The 22,500-nt window shown below is 39.5% G+C and overlaps 1 protein-coding gene across 4 annotated transcripts in view; it reads right to left on the bottom strand.

Moving 5' to 3' along the window:
• Positions 1-22,500, bottom strand: part of LRGUK (leucine rich repeats and guanylate kinase domain containing) — a 121,443-nt gene that overhangs the window by 5,203 nt on the left and 93,740 nt on the right. For 3 of the 4 annotated variants that reach the window (XM_081532923.1, XM_081532925.1, XM_081532922.1), the window contains exon 17: positions 20,404-20,589. Coding sequence is in view for 1 of the 4 variants with exons in the window: in XM_081532926.1 (XP_081389052.1) it covers positions 1,088-1,236; positions 5,743-5,862; positions 7,685-7,773; positions 11,098-11,237 (498 nt within the window). In the remaining 3 variants the exon portion in view is untranslated. Of the gene's footprint in view, positions 1-1,087; positions 1,237-5,742; positions 5,863-7,684; positions 7,774-11,097; positions 11,238-20,403; positions 20,590-22,500 lie in introns of those variants that run through there. The other variant, XM_081532926.1, reaches the window with a different exon arrangement.

Here is a 22,500-nt window from a genome sequence, read left to right as displayed (position 1 = left end):
CAAGAATACTGGAATGGGTTGCCATTCCCTCCTCTAGAGGGTCTCGCCAACCCAGGGATTGAATGCGTGTCTCTTGCACCTCCTGCATTGGCAGGTGGGTTCTTCACCACTAACTAGTCCAACAGATTCTAATTCTTATGGTTGATGTCCACCCTTATGAGTAAAATCCTTGAAGATACTTGGTCAGCTGTCCTGAAGACACCACTTGAAGAGAAGGTGCCTGATTCAGGACCTTCCTTCTGGAGAATGCCACCTACTGTGTCCTCTTGTCTCTGGCGACCTAACACGTCTGTAGCCTCCTTCTGGTTCCCATGGTCACCTGAGCAAGCAGGCAATCCTCAAATCTTCTGGGCTCAAGCAGGTCACCCCATCCCACCTCAGGCTGCTCATGATGGCTCCTTGCCTCCAGGTCCCAGAGAATTTCCCCCAATTTATTCATCCCTCCATCAGTTGCTCACAGAGCCCCATATGGGCTACTCTCTCCCTTTTCCATTTTCACCTCCAGCCCTTCAGTCTCCCCACATTGTTTCAGGTCTTTACTCAATGTCCTTTATGAACAGTGCCAGAGACAAAAATGCAAGGATCATCCTGTCTGAGCTCGGTGATACACATTCGCAAGTCTGTTGGGCAGCTAGGTATAAAGAGGTGGTGCAGGGGAGTGGGGGCTGAGTCTGATCCTTCAAGCCCTGAACCATCAGGATTCTGCCAGACCCCCAGAGCAGGAGACTGGTCAGTAACATGAAACCTTCTCTGTTTTTCTTCACCTTCACTGAATGGAGCCCAAGCTGCTATTAATAAAATAGCACCTCTCGCTCAACAACACCCTTGCAGGTAGTGTGGTCAGATGAGCCAAGCAGCAGTATCCACCCTAAATAGCTAAGTAACCCTGGGCACATTCTGGATCTTTTTGAACTTTGTTTCTCATCTGCTACAATGTGGGATAAATAACCCATCCTGCCTCAACAGATGGATTCTCATGTAAAACACTCATTTAATTTTTAAAAATCGGAAAACAGAAAGACAGTAGAAAATAGATATAATTATAATATGAATATCTATATGAGAATCATATGTAAATGACTCATACCTTTTAGGGCATGATCCTCAGTATCACTTATTGTTGAGTCTGGGTGTGAATAAATACTGTCTTCTGGAGGCCGAAAGGGCAAATCTTTTGACCATGGACAAGAATGAAGTAATTCAGGATACTGCATGGAATCACTGGAATCCATGACACTGAAAAATGAAAAATGGATGATATCTTTGAGATGCAAAACCATGAATGGCCATATGACCATTGGGTTATCGTTGTCAAATTATTCAGTAGTTTGCAAAAGTATCTCTGTTGAGCTTAAGTTTTCAACAATACTTAGGCAGTCAAGACCTATTAGCAGCTGACATATTAAGTAGTATATGTATTAGCATAAAGTTCTCATCCATTATACAAAACATCACTGAATATTTGCAAAGAGCATGGTGAGAGGTGCTGGCATCTATCAAACAAGATGAGTCAGGCATGGTTCCTGATTCCTAGGACTTTAGAGTGTGTGTTTATATGTGTGTGTGTGTATGTCCAGTCACTTAGTAATGTCCAACTCTTTGCGGCCCCATGGACTATAGCCTGCCAGGCCCCTCTGTCCATGGAATATTCCAGGTTGGAATACTGGAGTTAAGGTGCCATTTCCTTCTCCAGGGAATCTTCCCAACCCAGGATCGAATCTACATCTCTTGCATCTCCTGCATTGGCAGGTGTAGTCTTTACCACCAAGACACCTGGGAAGCCCTTAGAATCAAGTGCAATTTATACAGGCAGTCTCTGCTATTTCAAGGTCAGAAAAGATGAAAGCATGCTAGGCAGCCTGATCTGGACCATACATTGGGCATAACTGTTGCTAAATGTTAGTTCCCCTTTTAAGGATAAAGCTGGGGTGTGATCTGGATGCCTGGAGTCTCTGCCTCTGGGCCAGTGCACTTCCTATCAGCAAGCTGCTCTCCTTTGGGTTCTACCTGTTCCTGCTTCCTCCAGGGTACAGGGGCGTGGGAGGGGGCAAATCCATCGAGGGGGAGCTCATTCCTCAGAGAGAGCACTGTGAACAGCTGAGCTTTGTTCATGGCAAGGTTAATCATTATTTCTTGCATCTATTAATTAGCTTTTATGAACTATTTACTTCTTTATTTATGTTTTGAGGCTCTGAATGTTTTCCATTATCAGTTTATATGAATACATACACATTTGTGGGGGAACACAATTTGACTCAAAAGACAGACGGTTTGGTCTCTTATTTTTGGAAAAGAATACCTCTTCATTTAAAACACACACCAAGAAAGGGATCACAGAAAGTTCTGCCTTTCAAACAATTACTGTTCCTTTGTATCAAAGGATGTAGTAAATGAAAATGCTTTGAAAGTCAGAAGTCAAAAAGTGGTGGGGTTGAAAGACACAGGCATTACCATGTGGTGGGGGGCAGACTTGAGTGAAGGTCTGACCCACCCTTTTCACTATGGGAACAGTTGATAGATAAGCCCAATGCAGTCTAGTAAGCAATTTTTAATTCTTTTTTTTCTTTTTAATTCTGCTATGGACTGAATGTTTGTGTCCCTCCCCAACTCTGCCCAAATTTATATGTCAAAATACTAACCCCCAATATGATGGGATAAAGAGGTAAGACCTTTGGGAGGTGACTAGGTCCGGAGGTGCAGACTTCCTGAATGGGATTAATGCTCTTATAAGAAATAGCTCAGCTGGTAAAGAATCCGCTTGCAATGCAGGAGACCTGGGTTCGATCCCTGGGTTGGGAAGATCCCCTGGAGAAGGGAAAGGCTACCCACTCCAGTATTCTGGCCTGGAGAATTCCAGGGACTGTGTAGTTCATGGGGTCCCCACAAAGAGTCAGACATGACTGAACGACTTTCAAGAAAGGACAAAAGGCAGCTCGCTTCTGCCGTGTGGGGACACAGCAAGAAGCCAGCTATCTGCACACTAGGAAGAGGATCTTCATAAGAACCCAACCACGCTGACCTGATCTCAAACTTCTCAGCTCCAGAACTTTAAGAAATAACTATCTTTTGGTTAAGCCACTCAGCCTATGGTAATTTGTTATAACAGCACAAACAAAACAGTCTTTCTCTCGGTGTTCCCATCAATCTATCTAACTGTACTAAAAACTGAGAGTATGAACAAATGCTCAGAGATCTACAGTTTCAACATTGTCACTATAATGAGTTAACTAATTATAATCTAGAGTATCTAGTATCCAGTGAGATGTGCAGACTTGAGGGGACCATTTAGTGGGGACTCTAGTTTTTTATCAAATTTCTCAAAGGAGACCCAAAATGTTATGACAATAAAACTTAGACATAAAGGAAGCCATTACTCATTTTTTAGGTTGGCATTCTCATGATGAAACATCACCCTCATAAAACATCCCTTTGCCGTGGCAGACTTCTAAAATGACATTTTAAAGTTACATTAATACCTCAAAAATTATAATATGCTCACTGTTGGAAAATATGGGGAAGAACAAAGAAAATAAAAATTGGCCATAATCCCATCACTAGGAGATAATAACTGATAATATTTTGATATATATCTTTTTAGTGTTTTTTCATGTTACATATACATGAATATTTTTTAAAGCTACATTATATGCTGGATATACATTTGCATCTGACTTTTAACACACCATTGATATTATAAGCACTGATTTGTATTTCCGTTCAGTTCAGTCACTCAGTCTTTGCAACCCCATGGATTGCAGCACTCTAGTCTTCCCTGTCCATCACTAACTCCCGGAGCTTGCTCAAACTCATGTCCATCGAGTTGGTGAAGCCATCCAACTATCTCATCCTCTGTTGGCCTCTTCTCCTCCCGCCTTCAATATTTCCCAGCATCAGGGTCTTTTCAAATAAGTCAGTTCTTCACATCAGGTGGCCAAAGTATTGGAGTTTCAGCTTCAGTATCAGTCCTTCCAATGAATATTCAGGACTGATTTCCTTTAGAATGGACTGGTTGGATCTCCTTGCAGTCCAAGGGACTCTTAAGAGTCTTTTCCAACACCACAGTTCAAAAGCATCAAATCTTCGGCACTCAGCTTTCTTTATAGTCCAACTCTCACATCTATACATGACTACTGAAAAAACCATAGCTTTGACTAGACGGACCTTTGGTGGCAAAGTAATGTCTCTGCTTTTTAATATGCTGTCTAGGTTGGTTATAACTTTTCTTCCAAGGAGCAAGTATCTTTTAATTTCTATTTAACTCTTTGTAATTTACTTCCCTGGTGGCTCAGATGGTAAAGCATCTGCCTACAATGCGGGAGACCTGGGTTCGATTCCTGGGTTGGGACGATCCCCTGGAGAAGGAAATGGCAACCTACTTCAGTACTCTTGCCTGGAAAATCCCATGGACGGAGGAGCCTGGTAGGCTACAGTACACGGGGTCGCAAAGAGTTGGACACGACTGAGTGACTTCACTTTCACTTTATAATTTACTCAAAATTTATTTTAATATATAGAAGCAATGAGCAACTTAATTGTATTATAGGACCAGTTTTTCCAATTTACTGAATATTTCATCAAATTCTCATGAGTTTTTTTTTTTAACATTTTAGAATATTAAAAATAAAACACATATATGCTGTGTGGATGATTTAGAATTTATAGAAAAAAAGATGAAGACAATAAAAATAACTGATAATTCTAGAAGAATACCCACTGCTAACATTTTAGTGTGCTTGCTTCTGGTCACTTCTTGTCTATTTTGTTGTCATGCATTCAGAGACCAAACCCACAAACTACTGCTGAAGAGTTCTTTACTTGGTTCTTTGTCATGGCTCTGGCCACAGATGATTAGAAAAAACATGGTTATCTGACATAGGGGCCACCAATTATAGACCAGCTTGTTACCTATGTTACCTGTGAGGGTTCAGCTAGAGATTTCTACCCAAGATGACTGACTCAACCAGCCACATCTTTGCTTGAGAAGCATGGATTTAAGACCTATAGAGAGAGAGTCAATGGTAGTAGCAGGGACAGCTGAAGCAGAAATGGAATGTAATAGAATGCGCACAAAAGTCAAGCACTAAAATCAGTGGGAGGGCCTATATGGAGTTCTCAACCTACACATATCAGGTTTTGAATCACAGTTTGACATATTAAAATCCGGAGCCAGGAAAAAAAGGACTTTTATATTAAAAATCGAGAGCATCAGCTAGCAAACATTTTCAATTGTACTAATCAGAGATGTGGATTACAAATTACAGACACCAACTCTGGCTAATTTAAATTTCAAAAAGGGAGTCACTGAAAAGCTATTGGGTAGTTTGCAGATTCAATGGAAAACTAGAGAACCAGGCTTTTACACCTGGCCAGAGCAAAGGTAAGCTAGGTGCCAAGAACACAGCCAAGCTGCAGTACAGGAAGAGACTGGTAGACATCACTGCTCGTGCTTCGCACCGGACTCCTGATTATTCCACCACTGGTGACTTGAATGATCTCAAACTGCCCCTGCACCTGTGTGTCATTCCCTCCAGTTTCAAAGTCCCAAAGAGAAGCTTCTTAGGTTCCAGTGAACCTTGATTATAAGGCTGTGCCCTCCCTAGAGGGCTCAGATCTACTGCATTCATATTCCATGGTGGGGCCTGCTTCCCAGCTTCAGGAATTCTCTGAAGTCTAGGGATAAGCACCATGACTGTAACTAACTAGCAGAAAATAATTTATTCTATCCAACAAAACTCAACTCACCTCTTTTCAGAAGGTTCAAAGGGGGCTTTAAAATAATCTCCATAAAGCTCAAAACTTTTCTTGAGTTCTAAAGCTGTAAAATAACGTAGACTATTGATGATGGGTGCTGGTACTAGACCCCTGAAATTGGAAAAAAGATCCACAGAATTCTGTAATGATACCAAGTATATACACACACATTATACCTAAATACTGACTCTTACATCCAAAGTAAATGCATTTGACAGCAAAGTCTATTTGGAATAATGTAATGTATACACTTACAAACACATCAGAGCTTGTCTTAGACACTGGTATTACATTTTAATTTGTAGATTAAGCAAATTTGTATTTTTCTGAATATTCCTTATCCATTAAGACATTAATATAGGCAGATTATCTTCCTGTTGATTAGTGCATATTCTATTGTAAAGCCTCACCTATTTGTTAAGTGAAGTCCAGCAATTTATCAACTATGAAAACTGAAATAGATATTTTCCAGTTTTGTTTGTAATCTAATACTTTGAAACTATATCAGAATAAAATATTTATAAAAATTCTACTGTTTTACTTTCTACTGAACTCTAGAATAAAATATCCTTTTTTCATCTATACCAGCCTGTTTTTCCAGAGAGAGTGACTTGAAAGAATCATTAACTACTTTTAGTGAATAAATCCTACTGCTATTCACTCCAGACTTGCTAAATAGAGTTGCTATGTGCAAAGTAGACTGATTGCATATAAATGCATGCAAATTTCAGAGCACCCTTCTGCCCTTGTATGACCTATTAGAGGCTCAGATTTAAACTAACTTAGTGTCCACAGTGTGTCAGTAGGCATGGCCGCTCAGCTGGTCAGAGGTCGGACAATCCCCTACTTTAGCTGCTCTGGGGTATACTGCCCATCTCCTGACTACCACCCGTGCCCCCTCCTCCAGTAGAACTTTGTATATTCCACACAGCCTGCCTTTAGAATCAGACTATCCAAAGATAGCTTGCCAATATGGAGAAAAGAAATCACACTTGTTTTTTTGCTACATAGAAGACAAAGATAAAACTTAATTTATATTGGGTTAAAGATTTTCAACAGATAGCTTAAAATTACAGACAATAAAAAGAAGTGAAATTGAAAAACATTTTAAAATGGCTTTTGCATTCTGCTTTCTTGAATCACTGCACTTTAAAAAGCTCTTTAAAACACTATAATTAAGGTCTTGTCAGTGCTCTTAGTAACTTTCTCAAAACAGGGGCTTCACTTTACTACTTGAACTTTCCAAAAGGTCACACAGAAAAGAGAATTCAGAATACTGAAGCCTGTAACACTCATGAGAAAATAAAACACAAACATTTCATAAACATCCTGGTTATTCATTTTGAGTACATCTTAAAGTTGAAATGTGCCTCGTCACCTGTGATAATTAATAGTACAGTAATTATTATAGCCAACAATATCTATGAAGCCTCTACTATGCATCAGGGACTAAGTGAACCATTGCATATTAAGGATGGAGAATTCATGGATTAATAAAGATACAATGGTCCCATCCTCATGGAATTTACAGTTTAATGTGGAAAGGAGACATTAAATAAATGATCCCACAAATCATTAACTACTATTGTTTTGAGATTCAGGAAAGACAAGGATAGGATATTCAATAGGATAAAATTAACCTTCCATCATCAAAGCCTTGGTGAAGGCAGATACTTATATTCAAACACGACCAGAAATATCATCCTTTGCAGTCCTCAAAGATTGCAAAAAATCATGTTTCTAGCAACAGTTTGAGTATACTGTGCCTTTAAAAACATGTATAAATGAAAGGGAAATACAACTTCTAGAACAGGTCCATTTTAGTACAAAGGTCCCTGGTTATGCTGATGATTTAGGATTCATTTGGTATACTTGGATACTAAATAATCAATCTAAAGATGCCCAACTATAAACACACGTGACAAATATCTACCTTTGAAATAGGAACGTGTGCTGAGGAGGTGTGTTTCCCATGAGGGTCTGCCGGGCTGTCTCATACTGTCTCGCCAAAGACTCTCTTTCCTAGGCAAGAAATACGATCTATAATTATATTGATGTTAAAAATATGTCAGATGTTAAAATAGCTATAATCATCCTCTTCTTAAGAGAGATTGCTGAATATGTGGAAAGAAAAAAAAAGGCCTACAAAACAATATTTGTCCAGTAGAAAGAAATAAAAGTTTATAAAACAAAAATATTTTTATGAAGACTACAATTTAAATGTGGCAATTTTTATTAACATGTCGTATTATTTCTTACATGTTTCTAATGAGATTCTCTCTCGATGATACAGACTTACTGTCTTTTTAGTTTTATCAGATTATTGCACACACAGTAACTGACTGAATATATCTGATTATAAGTATGAATCTGAAATATGACAGATTGTGAGGTTTTCCTCCAGTATTTCACCAACACCCCATTACCATCACTAAATACCAAAAAGTACAAACATTTTCTATCTTGGGGGATGAATAATTTACAATATAGATATCTGACCGAGGAAGTTGCAATTAGTTTCCCCAATCCAATAAAAAGTTTCAAAAATACATAGGGATTTATGCTGGGAAAGTTAAAATGAATTAAAATAGCTTCTCCTAAGGGTTGCAATGAGGGGTACATGAGATAATTTACATGAAAGCCCCTTTCAAATTATAAATGATGCATAAAGTCTGTTTTAAATCCTAAAGGAAATCATCCCTGAATATTCATTGGAAGGACTGATGCTGAAGCTCCAATACTTGGGCCACCTGATGCGAAGGGCCAACTGATTGGAAAAGACACTGATGCTGGGAAAGGTTGAAGGCAGGAGGAGAAGGGGATGACAGAGGATGAGATGGTTGGATGGCATCACCGACTCAATGGACATGAGTTTGAGCAAGGTCTGGGAGATGGTGAAGGGCAGGGAAGCTTGGTGTGCTGCAGTCCATGGGGTCACAAAGAGTCAGACATGACTGAGCTGAGAAACTGAACAACCACAAAGGCTATTTATGATCTCCACCATAACATCATAACATTTCATTAAACTTCTGATGTGATGATCTTAAGAAGGTTGTTGTTCATTTTGCAGCATTATAACAGCTGTGCAAGAGGTGGATAACCTATGAACTATCCTAAAAGTTGCTAAACACTTAAAATTTCAAAATAGCATTGAATTTTCATAATCTTTACAAGAAAATGAGGCACTAAAAATAATCTCAGGCAAATTCACCTCATGTGTATGACAGCAGCAATTTAGCACTACCTCTGCTCTCATTTCTGAGGAGTGAATCTGTTGCTTCTTGGGGGGATTTGATTTGCTTTTCTATGAAACTACTCTGTTACATTTTATCTCCACCAGTGTTGGCAAGCGAAGTTATCAGAACCTCGGGCTGCAAGGGGCTGGAGAGCTGTTGTCATCATGGATGAGAAACTGCCAACCCCCTAACACAGAACACAGCGTATTTCCACACTAGGCTCTAGAAGCCCTGGATTATGGGGGCTGAACAGTTTCTCAGGGAGGAGGCTGCAAATAAGGCATGACCCTGGGCATGTCAAAGTTCATGAGAATTTTTGACATGTGGTCTGCTTACCTGCTCCCCTCCCCCCACCAACGTGGCCCCTTCTACTCTCACATTGCCTTTTGATCATACCCTCTCCTCTCCAGTTCCTCCATAATGTTCATGAATTTTATGTTGAGATGCTGGAGATGAATTATAGCTGAGAACCCAGTGTGTGTGTATTTCATCTCCGTTCCTCTGTTCTCACTCCTGAGTACCTGAGTGCCGTTGACCAGAGAAAAGCTGTCTTTAATTGGACCTGAAAACTTTCGAGCAGGTAACATTCAGGTTGGTCATGTTTAAATAAAGCATGGATACACACTAACAGGCAAAGGCTGCGAGGCAATGCTGTGTTTCCCATCAGTGTGTATGAGGTTTAGTGGCAGGACAACCTAAATGGGACATGAGCTGGTTCTGGTTGTTAAGACACAGATTTATCATTAAAGAATAAAGGTGGCCAAGGGACTTCCCTGGTGGTCCAGTGGTTAAGACTCTGGGCTTCCAATGCAGGGGCTGTGGGTTTGATCCCCGGTTTGGGAACTAAGATCTCACATGCTGTGGGCAGCACTGCAACCCAAATGGATAAATACATAAAGGTGGAAATCTTTTTTTAAATATATTAGAGGAAAAAAAGAAAAGAATAAAGGTGGCCAAGAACGTGTGTTCTGGAGTTCACAGTCTGGATACACCATGCTCTGGGAGGTGAAACAAAGAACTTATATTTGAAAGTCTAAGCTCAAAGGAACATAAAGATGTACCATCCAAGGAGGATGGGAGAGCAGGTGCAGAGAGAAAGTGATGGAAAAAAAAAAAGAGCTGGGCTTTCCAGAACTACAAGGACAGAGGCTGATTGGCCCCTCATGTTGAGGGAGCTCCTAGGGTGTGGTGAGATCTTAGGAGTTGGCACTGGGTGAAGGTACTTGCAGGAGGAGATCTGGAGAATACCAGAGCCACTGGCTTGGAATGGAACTCAGGGTTTCAGACAAGGTGCATTGCCATGGTAACCATGATAGTCTGGAGACCAGGGGCCCTTCCCTTCGCTAAATTTCCAGGATGGTGTAAACCTCAGGATTCTTGAACTTAATCCAAAGACTGGGAGTGATCCCCACTCCTAATGACTGATATTTGATTTCCCACAGATTCTAGTAGGTAGGAACAATTCTAGATGCAGTTTATTTTGCATAAGCAAATGGGACATTTCCTATACTCCAGGATCACTTCTGCAGAAGTGGCAATGATTTAGGTCTCTGTATTCCCAACATTCACAGAAAACCCATCACAAACAGGAAAAGAACATGACCTAATGTTAATGCAGGCCAACTCCTGTCCGTCCTGACTTCTCTAAGTTCTCGAAGAAAGGGATTAAGGTTATAGGAAAGTCTACGTACTGCAAGCTTATAAAACATGGACTCTTTGAGTGGACTTGCTTTGAAGGCTCAGCACAAGAATATTCAAAATTGTATCTCAACATCAAAGCAAGTTTTCCCTTGAAATATGTATATTTTACAGTATTAATTCTGTGTAGTGGTTTTCTGTGCCTGTTAACTAGAAGAACTGAGTATCCGAGTTTTGACTAGGAGCCTGGGGAAAAGCTACTCCCAAAATCTACACTGAATATTCTACTTTTAGAACTCATGCCTATTCTTAGAGGTGTAGAAAGTGTGTGGGGGGTGGGGGGCTTGTCTTCAGCTGACACTGTCAGAGAACAGTTGTGGTGAAACTTAGTGTTAAAATATCCAATGTCCTTGTTGTCTGAACTGCAGAATGTTCAGTTGCGGCCTCCCCCTCCCCTTCTATCCCTTCTTACCACTGGCGTTTTTTTGCCTGAAAGTCTGGCCCATAATTTCACAAAGTAGTTTCTGTCTGCAAAATCCAGGGACTCAAACTCATTTGAAACTCTTAACTTCTTAGAAGTCTTTTCAGGTTTCAGCTGAGGTTTCTTAACATCTGCTAGGGAAAAAAATAAGGTTTAAAATAAAAGGCATAAAATAGGATACAACAACTTTCTGAAGTGAGGGAAATGTTTTGTATCTGGATTTGCTGAAACACAGCAAAGTGTATACTTGAAGTCTGTGCGTGTCAACTTGAAAGTAAGATAACTAAAAATATGTCTTAAGAGTGCAATAATAATTATTATTGAAAATTATAAAGGGAATCACCTAGTAGAAACGTTCTGGGAGTATACTTCATGTTCGATCAGTAAAGACTTATGAATGGAATTAAAGGCTTCCAGATACTTAACTGAAAAGTCCCCTTTATAGTTACTTTCCTTTTGACAAAATTGTCCTAAAAGGCTGAAATAATAATAAACATGCAATGCTAAGAAAAAACTTTTAAAAATAATGGAATGGATGATGAGGTCACTATTTAGCAGAATTTATACACAAATGTCTAAAATTTCCTTTAAAACATTAGAATGTCCATAGACCTAGAATATAAAGAATCTAAATTTCTATCACTGCTCATGTATCATGGGGCCAAGTGTAAATACTTTTGGATGTATTAGGAATATCACCATTTTCAGTATTGCTATAAAAATGTCAAAATAAATCATCTCCACAGTAGCAATACAGCTGACTGAACAGATGTGGGAGGCGAGCCCCAACTCAAGACAAAATTGAATAGTGGATAACATATAACAGAAGTGTGTTTTTCACACAGAGCAAAACTAAAACCAAGAAACATTTTCAGGTGCTGGAAGTGAAGATTCCAAGTCAGAGGAGAAGACATTGATACTAAGAGGTCAGAATGTTTCGGGCCTGAGATTTCTGGACTGAGAGGCAAGGCCAATCCCTGTGTGCTTCATGGACAAGACCTGGGATCTTTATTAGGTGGGAAGTTGGAAAAGGCATGTCTGGAAATCTCAGGACTTAGTCTGGGCACAGACTCACCTACACCGAGGATAGAAACACCCATGGGAAATCAGACCTTTAATTCTGGGCTGTGTGCTGGTACAGAATCTGAACTCGAACTCCTACCAAATTGCATAGCAATCCTCACCGCAGCCAACAAAAAAAAGCAAGATAAAAGTTGTTGCAGACAGATAAATTTTTAACCACAGTAGGGAAGTCTAAAGCTCCACAATTCAACACCTGTCTTGAAGGGGAGAGACTCAGAAGATGTAACAAATGCATGAATCCACACCCAAGGAAATTCCAGGTGACAGAGCACTTGAAAAGGGACATTGAAGTAATTAAGTTTGTAACAATCACAGAGATAATAGGAGACAATTGTTATGTGGAAACATCCTCTATTAAGTCTTCTGATGGAAAAGCCATCCAACCCATATTGGCTGAACACCTACTATGTGCCAGACAGGCACTGAGTATTGGGGATACAGCAGTAAATAAAATGTCCTTGACCTGTGGGATTTACATTTTCGTGTTGGAGAGGAGACAAATAACACACCGGATAATGTCAGGTAGATTAAAACCAGGAAGGCAGATAAGGAGGCAGAGTGAGGGATAGCATGATGGTCAAAGGAAATCCTCCTAAGGAGTGACATCTGCACAGTGGTCTAAAGTTATAAAGGAAGGCATTCAAATACCTTGATATCTTTGATATGGGGCAAAAGCATATCAGGCAGAGAGGATGGCTTTGTATAAACACCCAGAAGCATGCTTAACACAACTGAATTACAGTAAAGAATTCAGCAGGGCTGAGGCAAGACAAACAAAACAAAAAGAGAGGGAAGGGCTGACTGAATCTTATACTCATTAAAACAAACAAACAAAACCCAAAACATTTGTTCTCTTGATGAGGCTCTTAAGAGCATTGTTAAAAAAAAAAAAAAAAGAAGAGAGCATTGTGAAAAAGACCAGATGAATCTGAAAAATAAAAAAGGATGAAATTTAAAGAAACAGAAGCTATAATTTCCATAGAAATGATCCTCTCTATATAAAAGCTTACTTAATGTATCGTATTTGTGTCAGGGTCCCTTCTTCCAGCTTTCTCACCCATAAGTCAATTGTACCATAATGTCAACAAACCAAGTTCTATCCAATGATACAATGCAGCTATAATTCAACAGTCTTAATGGTTTCTCAGCAACAAAACATTCTGGGCAAAGATAATGTGTTTAGATTACTATTAGACTACATTGAAATGCCACTACTTTTGAGACTTGGACTCCTATAGTAAAGAGTTTCATACAGTTCTTAATATAGTTTCAAATGTCTTGATACATTAATGAAGAAGATATCTTACTTTTCAGTTATTAAAAAATCATAATTACTGGTTATAATACCCTGCAACAAAGTTTCTTAAAGTGATGTTATTCAAAGTATCTAAATTAAAGTCAAACTTGAGGCAACATTAAATTATATATAAGTCATTGTACAGTCCACAAAAATTACCAAGTTCTTCAGTATATAAGCTAGTTATATTTACTTAAACACCTACAATGAAGCATAAATGAATTTACTGATGCATAACAGATTTTCAAGTTATTTTATGGATTGGTATCATTACCAAATACAGGAAAATATAAATGAAATATCTGGAACAACCAGAACTATATCTCAAATGAATTCAAAATAACTTAGACTTTATTTAGAATTATACCCTTTTGCAGTGAATTAAAATAATATTTATATAAGACGTTTAAAAAACGAGCACAGAATCCAACCAAATAACGAATGCAGTAGAAGGCATGTACCTAAGATAAAACATTTGTGTATTTTTCGTAACACATTATTACACAAACGAAAAAAGACCTTGTACTGCAAAAAAAGGAGGAAAGAAAAAATGTTGATGATCTGATATCATAGGCACATAGTCATTTTAATAACTAGTAATAAAATTAGAATTTGGGAGTCAGATTGTAAATATTTTTAAAAATAAAAATCCCTATTTCGATTACCAATTTTTCTATAGCTGTAAGATTACTTGTTTAGCAAAGCAACTAAGTCACTCTATTGTCTAAAGACATGAGACTGAACACTTCTTTTTTCTCTTTATTTTTGGCTGTGCTGGGTCTTCACTGCTGCACGGGCTTTTCTCTAGTTGTGGAGAGCAGGGGCTACTCTCGAGCTGTGGTACCTCTCATTGCGGTAGCTCTTCTTGTTGCAGAGCACGGGCTCTAAGACGCAAGGGCTTCAGGAGTTGTGGCATATGGGGCTCAGTAGTTGCAGCTCCTGGGCTCCAGGGCACAAGCTTAGTTGCTCCGCAGGATGTGGGATCTTCCCGGATCAGGGACTGAACTCATGTCTCCTGCATTGGCAGGCGGATTCTTTACCATTGAGCCAACAGGGAAGCTCCTGAACACTTTTAAGTGTATCTTTTATTTTTAAACAGTTAAATAAAACTTTGCAACAACAACAAAATAAATGAATCAGCACCAGAGTTTGTCTCTCTTTGAAAACACATGGAAACGTATGACTTGGAAGTAGGCTTTAATTTTCACACAAAAGTTCTCAGACAGCCAGAATCATTCCTTTCTTTCCCCACTCAAATGGGGCTTAAAAAACATGTTTATTTTGGTAGTAGTGAGGTTTTTTTTTTTAATTAGCAAGAGTAATATATGCCTACCATGATTACATATACATATATAAAATGCAAATAGCTACAAAAATCTCTGTGAAAGTTTCAGTGCTGAAATATGTAACCATAAAAAGGACCAGAAACAAATTAAAGCGCAATAATCTGCTACACAATTTTAAATATTTATTTATTTATTTATTTTTAATAGGCTAGTTACACAATTTGTAGTGGAAAATTGCTCAGTGCACTAGAAAGTATTAACACAAAACCAATGGGGCCGAAAGAAGACATTTTTTTCCAGGACAGATTTAAATCTTAAAAGTCTTGTCTATCTGTTCTTCTGAGAAAGGAATAACTGCAACTAGAAAAACAATCATTTCACATAATACCCATAACAGTTTTCCATAGTGAAATAAGCTTTTGTAGTAGAAAGCTACCATATGAGTCTAAAAAATATAGTAATAATGTTCATGTTATACATGATAAAATTAATACTGTACTAAACTATTCTAACAGTAAAGTGCTATATTCTTTAGTGTCCAATCAAAGGAATAACCAGTTATTTAAACAGAGAACAGATTCTATACCATAAAGGAAAGCATGTGGCTGTATCTTCTAAGACAGAAATTATGAGGTACAAAAAGAATACTTCTATCCATTGAACTCCATACTTTGAAGTGTCTTCAGCAGAGTTGAACTAACGGGTTCAGTATTTGGACACTGTATTCAGAATGTCCTAAATAAAACACATAACATTACCCTGAATTTCAGGGTTTTTTAAAAATGTATGAGTTTATCAGGAAGTAGTTAATTGACACTTTGAAGGAGATAAAATGTAGGGCAGATAAAGTCAAGAGTGGAAATGATGAATAAGATCTGGATGTGTATAATATTTGGGAAAAGGAGAGGAGAAGGAAAGAGTAGCTATGGCTGGCAAGAAATAGGATAAAAACCTTCAGGAAGCTTGAACACAGATTAAAGGTTTCCTCTCCTTGGAGCAAAATGTTTTGAGAACTAAATTTCTCATGTGATTTCTGCCCAAGCCTACATCCCACCTTGGCTAAGTGTGGTCTCTGCTTGCAAGGGCTTATTCCTTAAGAGCATTTTCAAAGATGTTGTTTCATTGGTCACTTTTCAAGCAAATACATCTTTCTTTTATTTCTTACCTTTGCTATCTTTGTCCCTGTAAACTAAGGGACTTTAGATCTGGTAGCTTATAGAAGCCAGTCTTGGCTTCAATTTACCACAAATAGAAACCAAAATGCCCACTATCTGGTAGTTTCTTCCTCAATCATATACCTTGATGGCATTTACGATTTAACCAACCTGAAACGTGGAACATAAATGCCTTTGATATATCAATGACATAATAATGGCAAAAAAAAAAAAAGATAACATTTACCAAGCACACTATGTTCCAGGTGCTACTACAAATCTTTTCTGTGTGTGCGTACGTGCTAAGTCACTTAGCTGTGTCAGACTCTGCGACTCTATGGACTGTAGCCCACCAGGCTCCTCTGTCAATGGGATTCTCCAGGCAAGAACACTGGAGTGGGTTGCCTTATCTCCTCCAGAGGATCTTCCCCACCCAGAGACTGAACCTGAGTCCCCTGAGTCTCTTGCACTGGCAGCAAGATTCTTTACCACTGAGCCACCTGGAAAGCCCTATGAAAAAACCACATCAGTTGTCAAATATTTCCACCTAGTTTGAACAATGTTGTCCTTTCCAATTAAGGATAAGACGATATTAGAAAAAATTTTTTGCTGCTTACATGTTAATGTACAAACACACATATAAGTACTTACTATGTGCCAGACACTGTTCTGGGTATTTTTCAATATATTAGCTCATTTAATCTTCACAATAATCTTGTGAACAGGTACTACTAGTATCCCCATTTTATACATGAGAGCTTTGTAATTTGCCTAAGGTCACACAGCTAGATTGCACTGGAACTGGAATTTCCAATGATAATTTTGACTCAATGTTTTCTGAAATCATGAATTTCTAAGGTTACAAACTTAAAAAAAAAAAAAAGATCTCCAGCTTTTGCTAATCAGGACTGCTTTCTCATAATCACCTTTGAGATGAAAGATTTGGTAGTCTAACATTATTTATCATCAACACAAAGAAACAGTCTCTTCTTATTCTCTTTTCTGAATGCCTGGTCAATAAAGAAATAAGATTTCTAGAATGACTATCTTTAAGTTGAACCAAGCAATTAATTGAGGCTTCCCTGGTGGCTCAGCTGGTAAAGAATCTGCTTGCAATGCAGGAGACCTGGGTTGGATCCTTGGGTGGGGAAGATTCCCTGGAGAAGAGAATGGGTACCCACTGCAGTATTCTTGCCTGCAGAATTCCATGGGCAGGGGAGCCTGGCAGGCTATAGTCCATGGGGGTCTCAAAGAGTCGGACATGACTGAGTGACTAACACTTTCAAGTAAGTAATTACATTCATTTACAGACACACTATGATCTGGATGAACCTTTATAGTAACAAAGTGGCCTTCACTGTTGTCATGGAGCAAAAGGAAAGGCAACCAGCTAAAGACTTAGTGGTTAAAACACTATTGAGCAAGATTATTTTTTTTTCAGCTTAACATAAAGACTTTATACTATACATAAGAAATTTCAATATACCTTATCCAGAGCCCTCACACTGCCAAAGAGCGTAACTGCTAATACACTGAATCCTTCTATTGTCACAGAAAATAATTCAGTATAAATCATGCCACTCCATCCCACCTCACCCGAAGACAACCTGAGCAGAGAAGCATCTGGTTGGTAGGCATCCGAGAGCAGCACCACAGCAAAGCTCCAGAGCATTCAGTCCAGGGTCTTTCAAAAACTGCAGCTGCTGCTGCTGCTGCTGCTAAGTCACTTCAGTCATGTCCGACTGTGTGACCCCATAGACGGCAGCCCACCAGGCTCCCCCGTCCCTGGGATTCTCCAGGCAAGAACACTGGAGTGGGTTGCCATTTCCTTCTCCAATGCGTGAAAGCGAAAAGTGAAAGTGAAGTCGCTCAGTCGTGTCCGACCCTTAGTGACCCCATGGACTGCAGCCTACTAGGCTCCTCCGTCCATGGGATTTTTCCAGGCAAGAGTACTGGAGTGGGCTGCCATTGCCTTCTCCGCAAAAACTGCAGGCTGCAGACTAAATTATGAAATCAGTTGAGTAGGTCATGAGTAGCAGTTTAAAAAAATGAAGATTGAATAGAATAGGAAGTATCAGACTTTATTGCCACAGTGGAGGTATTTCATCATACCTTTGTTTCCTAGGTGTGTTTCTATGTAAGTTGTGATATCATGAGCTGTACTCCTAGATACAAGTTTTGGACTGAAAAGTTTGAAAGTCACTGATCCAGTGAATATGAACTGCAATTTTCTAGCATTAAGCTGTTTAATAAAAGAGGCTGCTGGGTTCATCAAGAGCCAGCACAGAGAGCCAGTTGTAATGAACAGGTCAGAGATTATAAAAGGAACCTTACATCCATCCAGTCCAACTAACCACCCAGCCTTGGGAGGCTTTCTGTAAGATTCCCACGACAGAGCATCTCAGTTCTGAGAAGAGCCTGTGTGCTCCTCTGGACGGGACTCTGAGTCCTAGAAAGTTCTCATTATGCCGAATCGAAACAGAACATTGGGAGGCTGCTTCCATAGGACAGCCTTTCAGGTGTGAGAATTTAGTTCTATACAATTATTTCTGAATAAACACAGGTTTGTTGTGGAAAATTTATAAAATACAAGCATAAAAAAGAAAACTAAAGTTACCCACAATGTAACAATCCAGAGCTGACAACTGAAACCATACTAGCTATACCTCCTTAACCTGCTTTCTTCTTGTGTGTGCGTGCTAAGTTGCTTCAGTCGTGTCTGACTCTTTGTGACCCCATGGACTGTTGCCTCCCAGGCTCCTCTGTCCATGGGGATTCTCCAGGCAAGAATACTGGAGCGGGCTGCCATGCCCTCCTCCAGGGGATCTTCCCAACCCAGGGATCGGACCCACGTCTCTTACATGTCCCACACTGGGTGGCGGGTTTTTCTTACCACTAGGGCCACCTTTTTCTTCTTAATATGTAACAAGTATTTTCCTCTTCCACAGTTCTTCTACAACATGATTATAATGGCAACATACAGCTGTACCAGAACGTTTTGCCCATAGCTTATTTTTGAAATCCCATTAGATGGCTAAATTCTTTCCAGATTTTATTACAAAGACATTAAAATGAACATCCTTGTGCATAAATTATTTCCTTACAATAATTCTTACATTAGAATTGCTAGGTTAAAGAGATGCAACGTTTGAAGGCTTTGACAGACACTGTGAAGCTGCCGCCAGAGAAGTTGTGCCAATTTACTTTCTCAGTGATGGCACCGAAAGTGCGTTTACCTTCAGCCTCACCAAGACTAGGCATTCATTTGTTTTCCATCTTTGCCATTTTGGTACCCCCAAAATATCTGTTTTGACTTACAGTGACAGTGAAAGTTAAATACCTTTTGACATAAGTTTTTGTCCATTTTTATTTCCTCTTTTGTAAATTACCAAATTACCCTTTACCCAATTATCTTTTGAGATTTGGAAATAACTGATTTAGCTCTTTAAATATTTGAAGTAGGCTCTTGGCACCCAGTGGAACTATTACCTCTGTTGATTTGAATACTAGGTACCAGACTTCTTCTAAAAAGCTGAGGATTGTATTAGCTAATAGAGAGACCAAAGTCCACAGCGTTGTTTTTTTTCCCCCATAAAAATCACTTTGCTAAGGCACAAAACAAATGAAAGTGATATGAACTTTGTTTGTAAATGTAGATGGAAAATGACAATTTTTAAATGTTTATATTCTATGATTAAAAAGCAGAAGTGTCCCCGATGCCAAGAAAATCAATAACAGCTGTTAAAAATCTTGCACTGAGAGGAGATGGCAATCTTTTCTACTCATTTCCTTGAACCACAGACAAAATATCCAGCTGCACTGACTCAGAGACGTTTATCTGACCAGACCACAAACCGGACACCATCATGGACCCCAGGGAAGGATGCTAGAGCTTCTTCCAATTCAGAAAATGGGAAACTTGGCATCTTATTTTGCATTAGAGACCTAATGAAGATGCAGTCCCGAATTCCTTAATGAGCCTCCAAAACAGCTGCTCAAGGAGGAAACCAAATCAATTTCTAAAGTTTTTCACCTAAGTGAGGTATTTGTGCCTCTAAAATGCCCCACACGCAGGTCAGAAAAAAATGGGTGCTTATCCTGATTTTCCTCCTCTCTTTCACAGTCTGCACTCCCCCTACATCCAATCCAATTATCTTGAATCTGCCCATTCCTGCAACAATGTGCCTTGTTTCTTCAGCCCCTTAGCATCCTGTCAGGACTGACGCAACAGCTTTCCAGCCACTGTTCCGGCTATCTGTATTGACCTCCTTAAAGTGATCCTCTATGCTGACAAGACGACAGAAGCCCCCTAAGATAAAACATTTAACCATTCAATGGCTCCCCACCGTTTTCTAACAGATCAAGTTTCCAGGCTCACTAGCATAGCACAAAGTGTCCTTTGGATCTACAAGTACCTACATATACCTACAGCTCTCCTGACATTTGGATCCTTAGAAGATGCCATGCCTGCTCTTACCTCCCCGCTCAGGCATATGCTGTTCCCTTCTGAAAGAACTTCCCTCCTCTCCTGTCAGCCTGCTGACTACTCTGCAACCTTGAGGACTTAGCTGAAGGGTAACTTCCTCTTGGAAATGTTTTCTCATCCAGTTCTCACATCCCAGGCTGAATCAGTGTCCTTCCTTAGTATTCTTCTCGTGACATTCTGGAAAAGTTAATAAGTGAGTTTTCTTCTCTATTTGGTGCTAAACCTACCCTCGCCTGCTGCGGGGCCTCCAGCTGCCCCAATCACATGGTGTTGTAATGAGCCCTCTTATCTGTCTCCCTTGATAAGAGACAGAGCTCCTTGAAGTGTCCTCATCATCTCACTCTATATAGAAACTATCAAAGTGTCTGGCATATATGAACTACTCAATCAATGCTTGTCGGAGGACTTGAACTAACTTCATAAAAATAAGTTATGATATGTTAAAAAAATTCACCTTATTAATTTCATCTTAGACAAACCAGATAAATCAGAGGGTAATTATTAGTATATCACAGGCTCTTCATTATACAAGAGGAGTCCTGCGCCGTGGATTGTAAAAAATATCAATTTCCTCTACTGCACTTGAAATAACACTTGACCTACATACAATTTTGGGGGATATGTGTTAAGGTAAGACATGCCTTTTGTGTAAGATAAAGACATATTTATACAGGCTACAGGTAATGTAGTCATCAATGACATTTTTAAAACACGGGATACCAAGCACAGTGTAGTATGATACTGAACACACAGTAAGAGTGCTCAATGACTGTCTTGTAAATTCTTCAGAGTCAAATCTTAGACTGGCTGTTTTGTTTAGTTATTCTCTTTCATGTGAATGATAGGATTCACAGAATGGAACTTATTGAGTATATCTAAATGTGCCCGTCCCCAGCCAGAGTAGACTGGCTGTAGAATGAGCATCTGACTCACATTAGGCCAATCAGAGAACATCCCTGAAAAAAAAAAAGAAAAAATATATATCTATATTTTAATCTTTGGACCAAGGAGCACCTGAGTTAATCCCTCTCTGATAGTGGGAGCTGCCAGATGTAAAACCAAACGTAGACTTTAGGAGTGACTGACGGTCATATTCCCTGCCAAGTGCAAGAACTGATTTAGAGTCATTTATGTCATAGAGAATGAAGCCAGCATGGAGGCAAACACAGAGATGAGAAATGGTAAGAGTCCTGGAGATGACAGAAGTCTAGGAGATGACAAGAGTCCAGTAGATGATGAAAATCCTGGAGATGACGAGGTTTGGATGTGTTGAAATGGTCCCCAGTCTCTCTGAGGTTCTTCTGCCACTCTGCCCTCCCCAGTTTGGCTTTGTGAGATATTCCCCTCCCTTCTGATAGATTTGTGTAAGCTGGCTCAGGTTGGATTCCTGACACTCGCCAGCAAAAGAATCCTGATGGTATGAACAGATAAACAAAAAACCGATTTGCCTCAATTTTCTCCCTTCTAATTCTTTTAGCCAGCTGGTTAGGCATAATGAAGGCATGGGCTAATTTACATAGGGTTCCAGTTCAAAGGGAGAAAGAAGGTGTTGATTTCAAACAAGGTCAGTTTCAGGCAGTACATGCCAATACAAATCTGAAACACTTGATCACTTATCATGGATGTAAAAAACCTGTCCTCTTCACACCAGTTAACCGTGGATTGGAATGTTGGTGGGAGAGACCAAGAAACTACAAAGGATTCCTTTCTCAGAGTTCTTTTTGCTTTTGAACCCTTGATAATGCAAGAAGCATAAGAGAATTTGCTAATCTAGAAATGGATTTTCCTAATAAAGGAGTCTGAAAGTCGAAGAATGGTTGCTTTCAAGTTGTAGTGCTGGAGAGGACCCTTGAGAGTCACTTGGGCTGCAAGATCAAACCAGTCAATGCTAAAGGAAATCAAGCCTGAATATTCATTGGAAGGACTGATGCTGAAGCTCCAATACTTTGGCCACCTGATGTAAAGAGCCAAGTCATTTGAAAAGACCCTGAAGCTGGTAAAGACTGAGAGCAAGAGGATAAGGGAGCGACAGAGGATGAGATGGTTGGATGGCATTACCGACTCAATGGACATGAGTCTGAGCAAACT

This window comes from Giraffa tippelskirchi, chromosome 10 (assembly GCF_054371585.1).
Source record: "Giraffa tippelskirchi isolate mGirTip1 chromosome 10, T2T-mGirTip1v1.2.pri, whole genome shotgun sequence".
NCBI lineage: Eukaryota > Metazoa > Chordata > Mammalia > Artiodactyla > Giraffidae > Giraffa > Giraffa tippelskirchi.
Note: the sequence above shows the minus strand (reverse complement) of the source record. Positions and strands in the feature narration are given on the sequence as shown.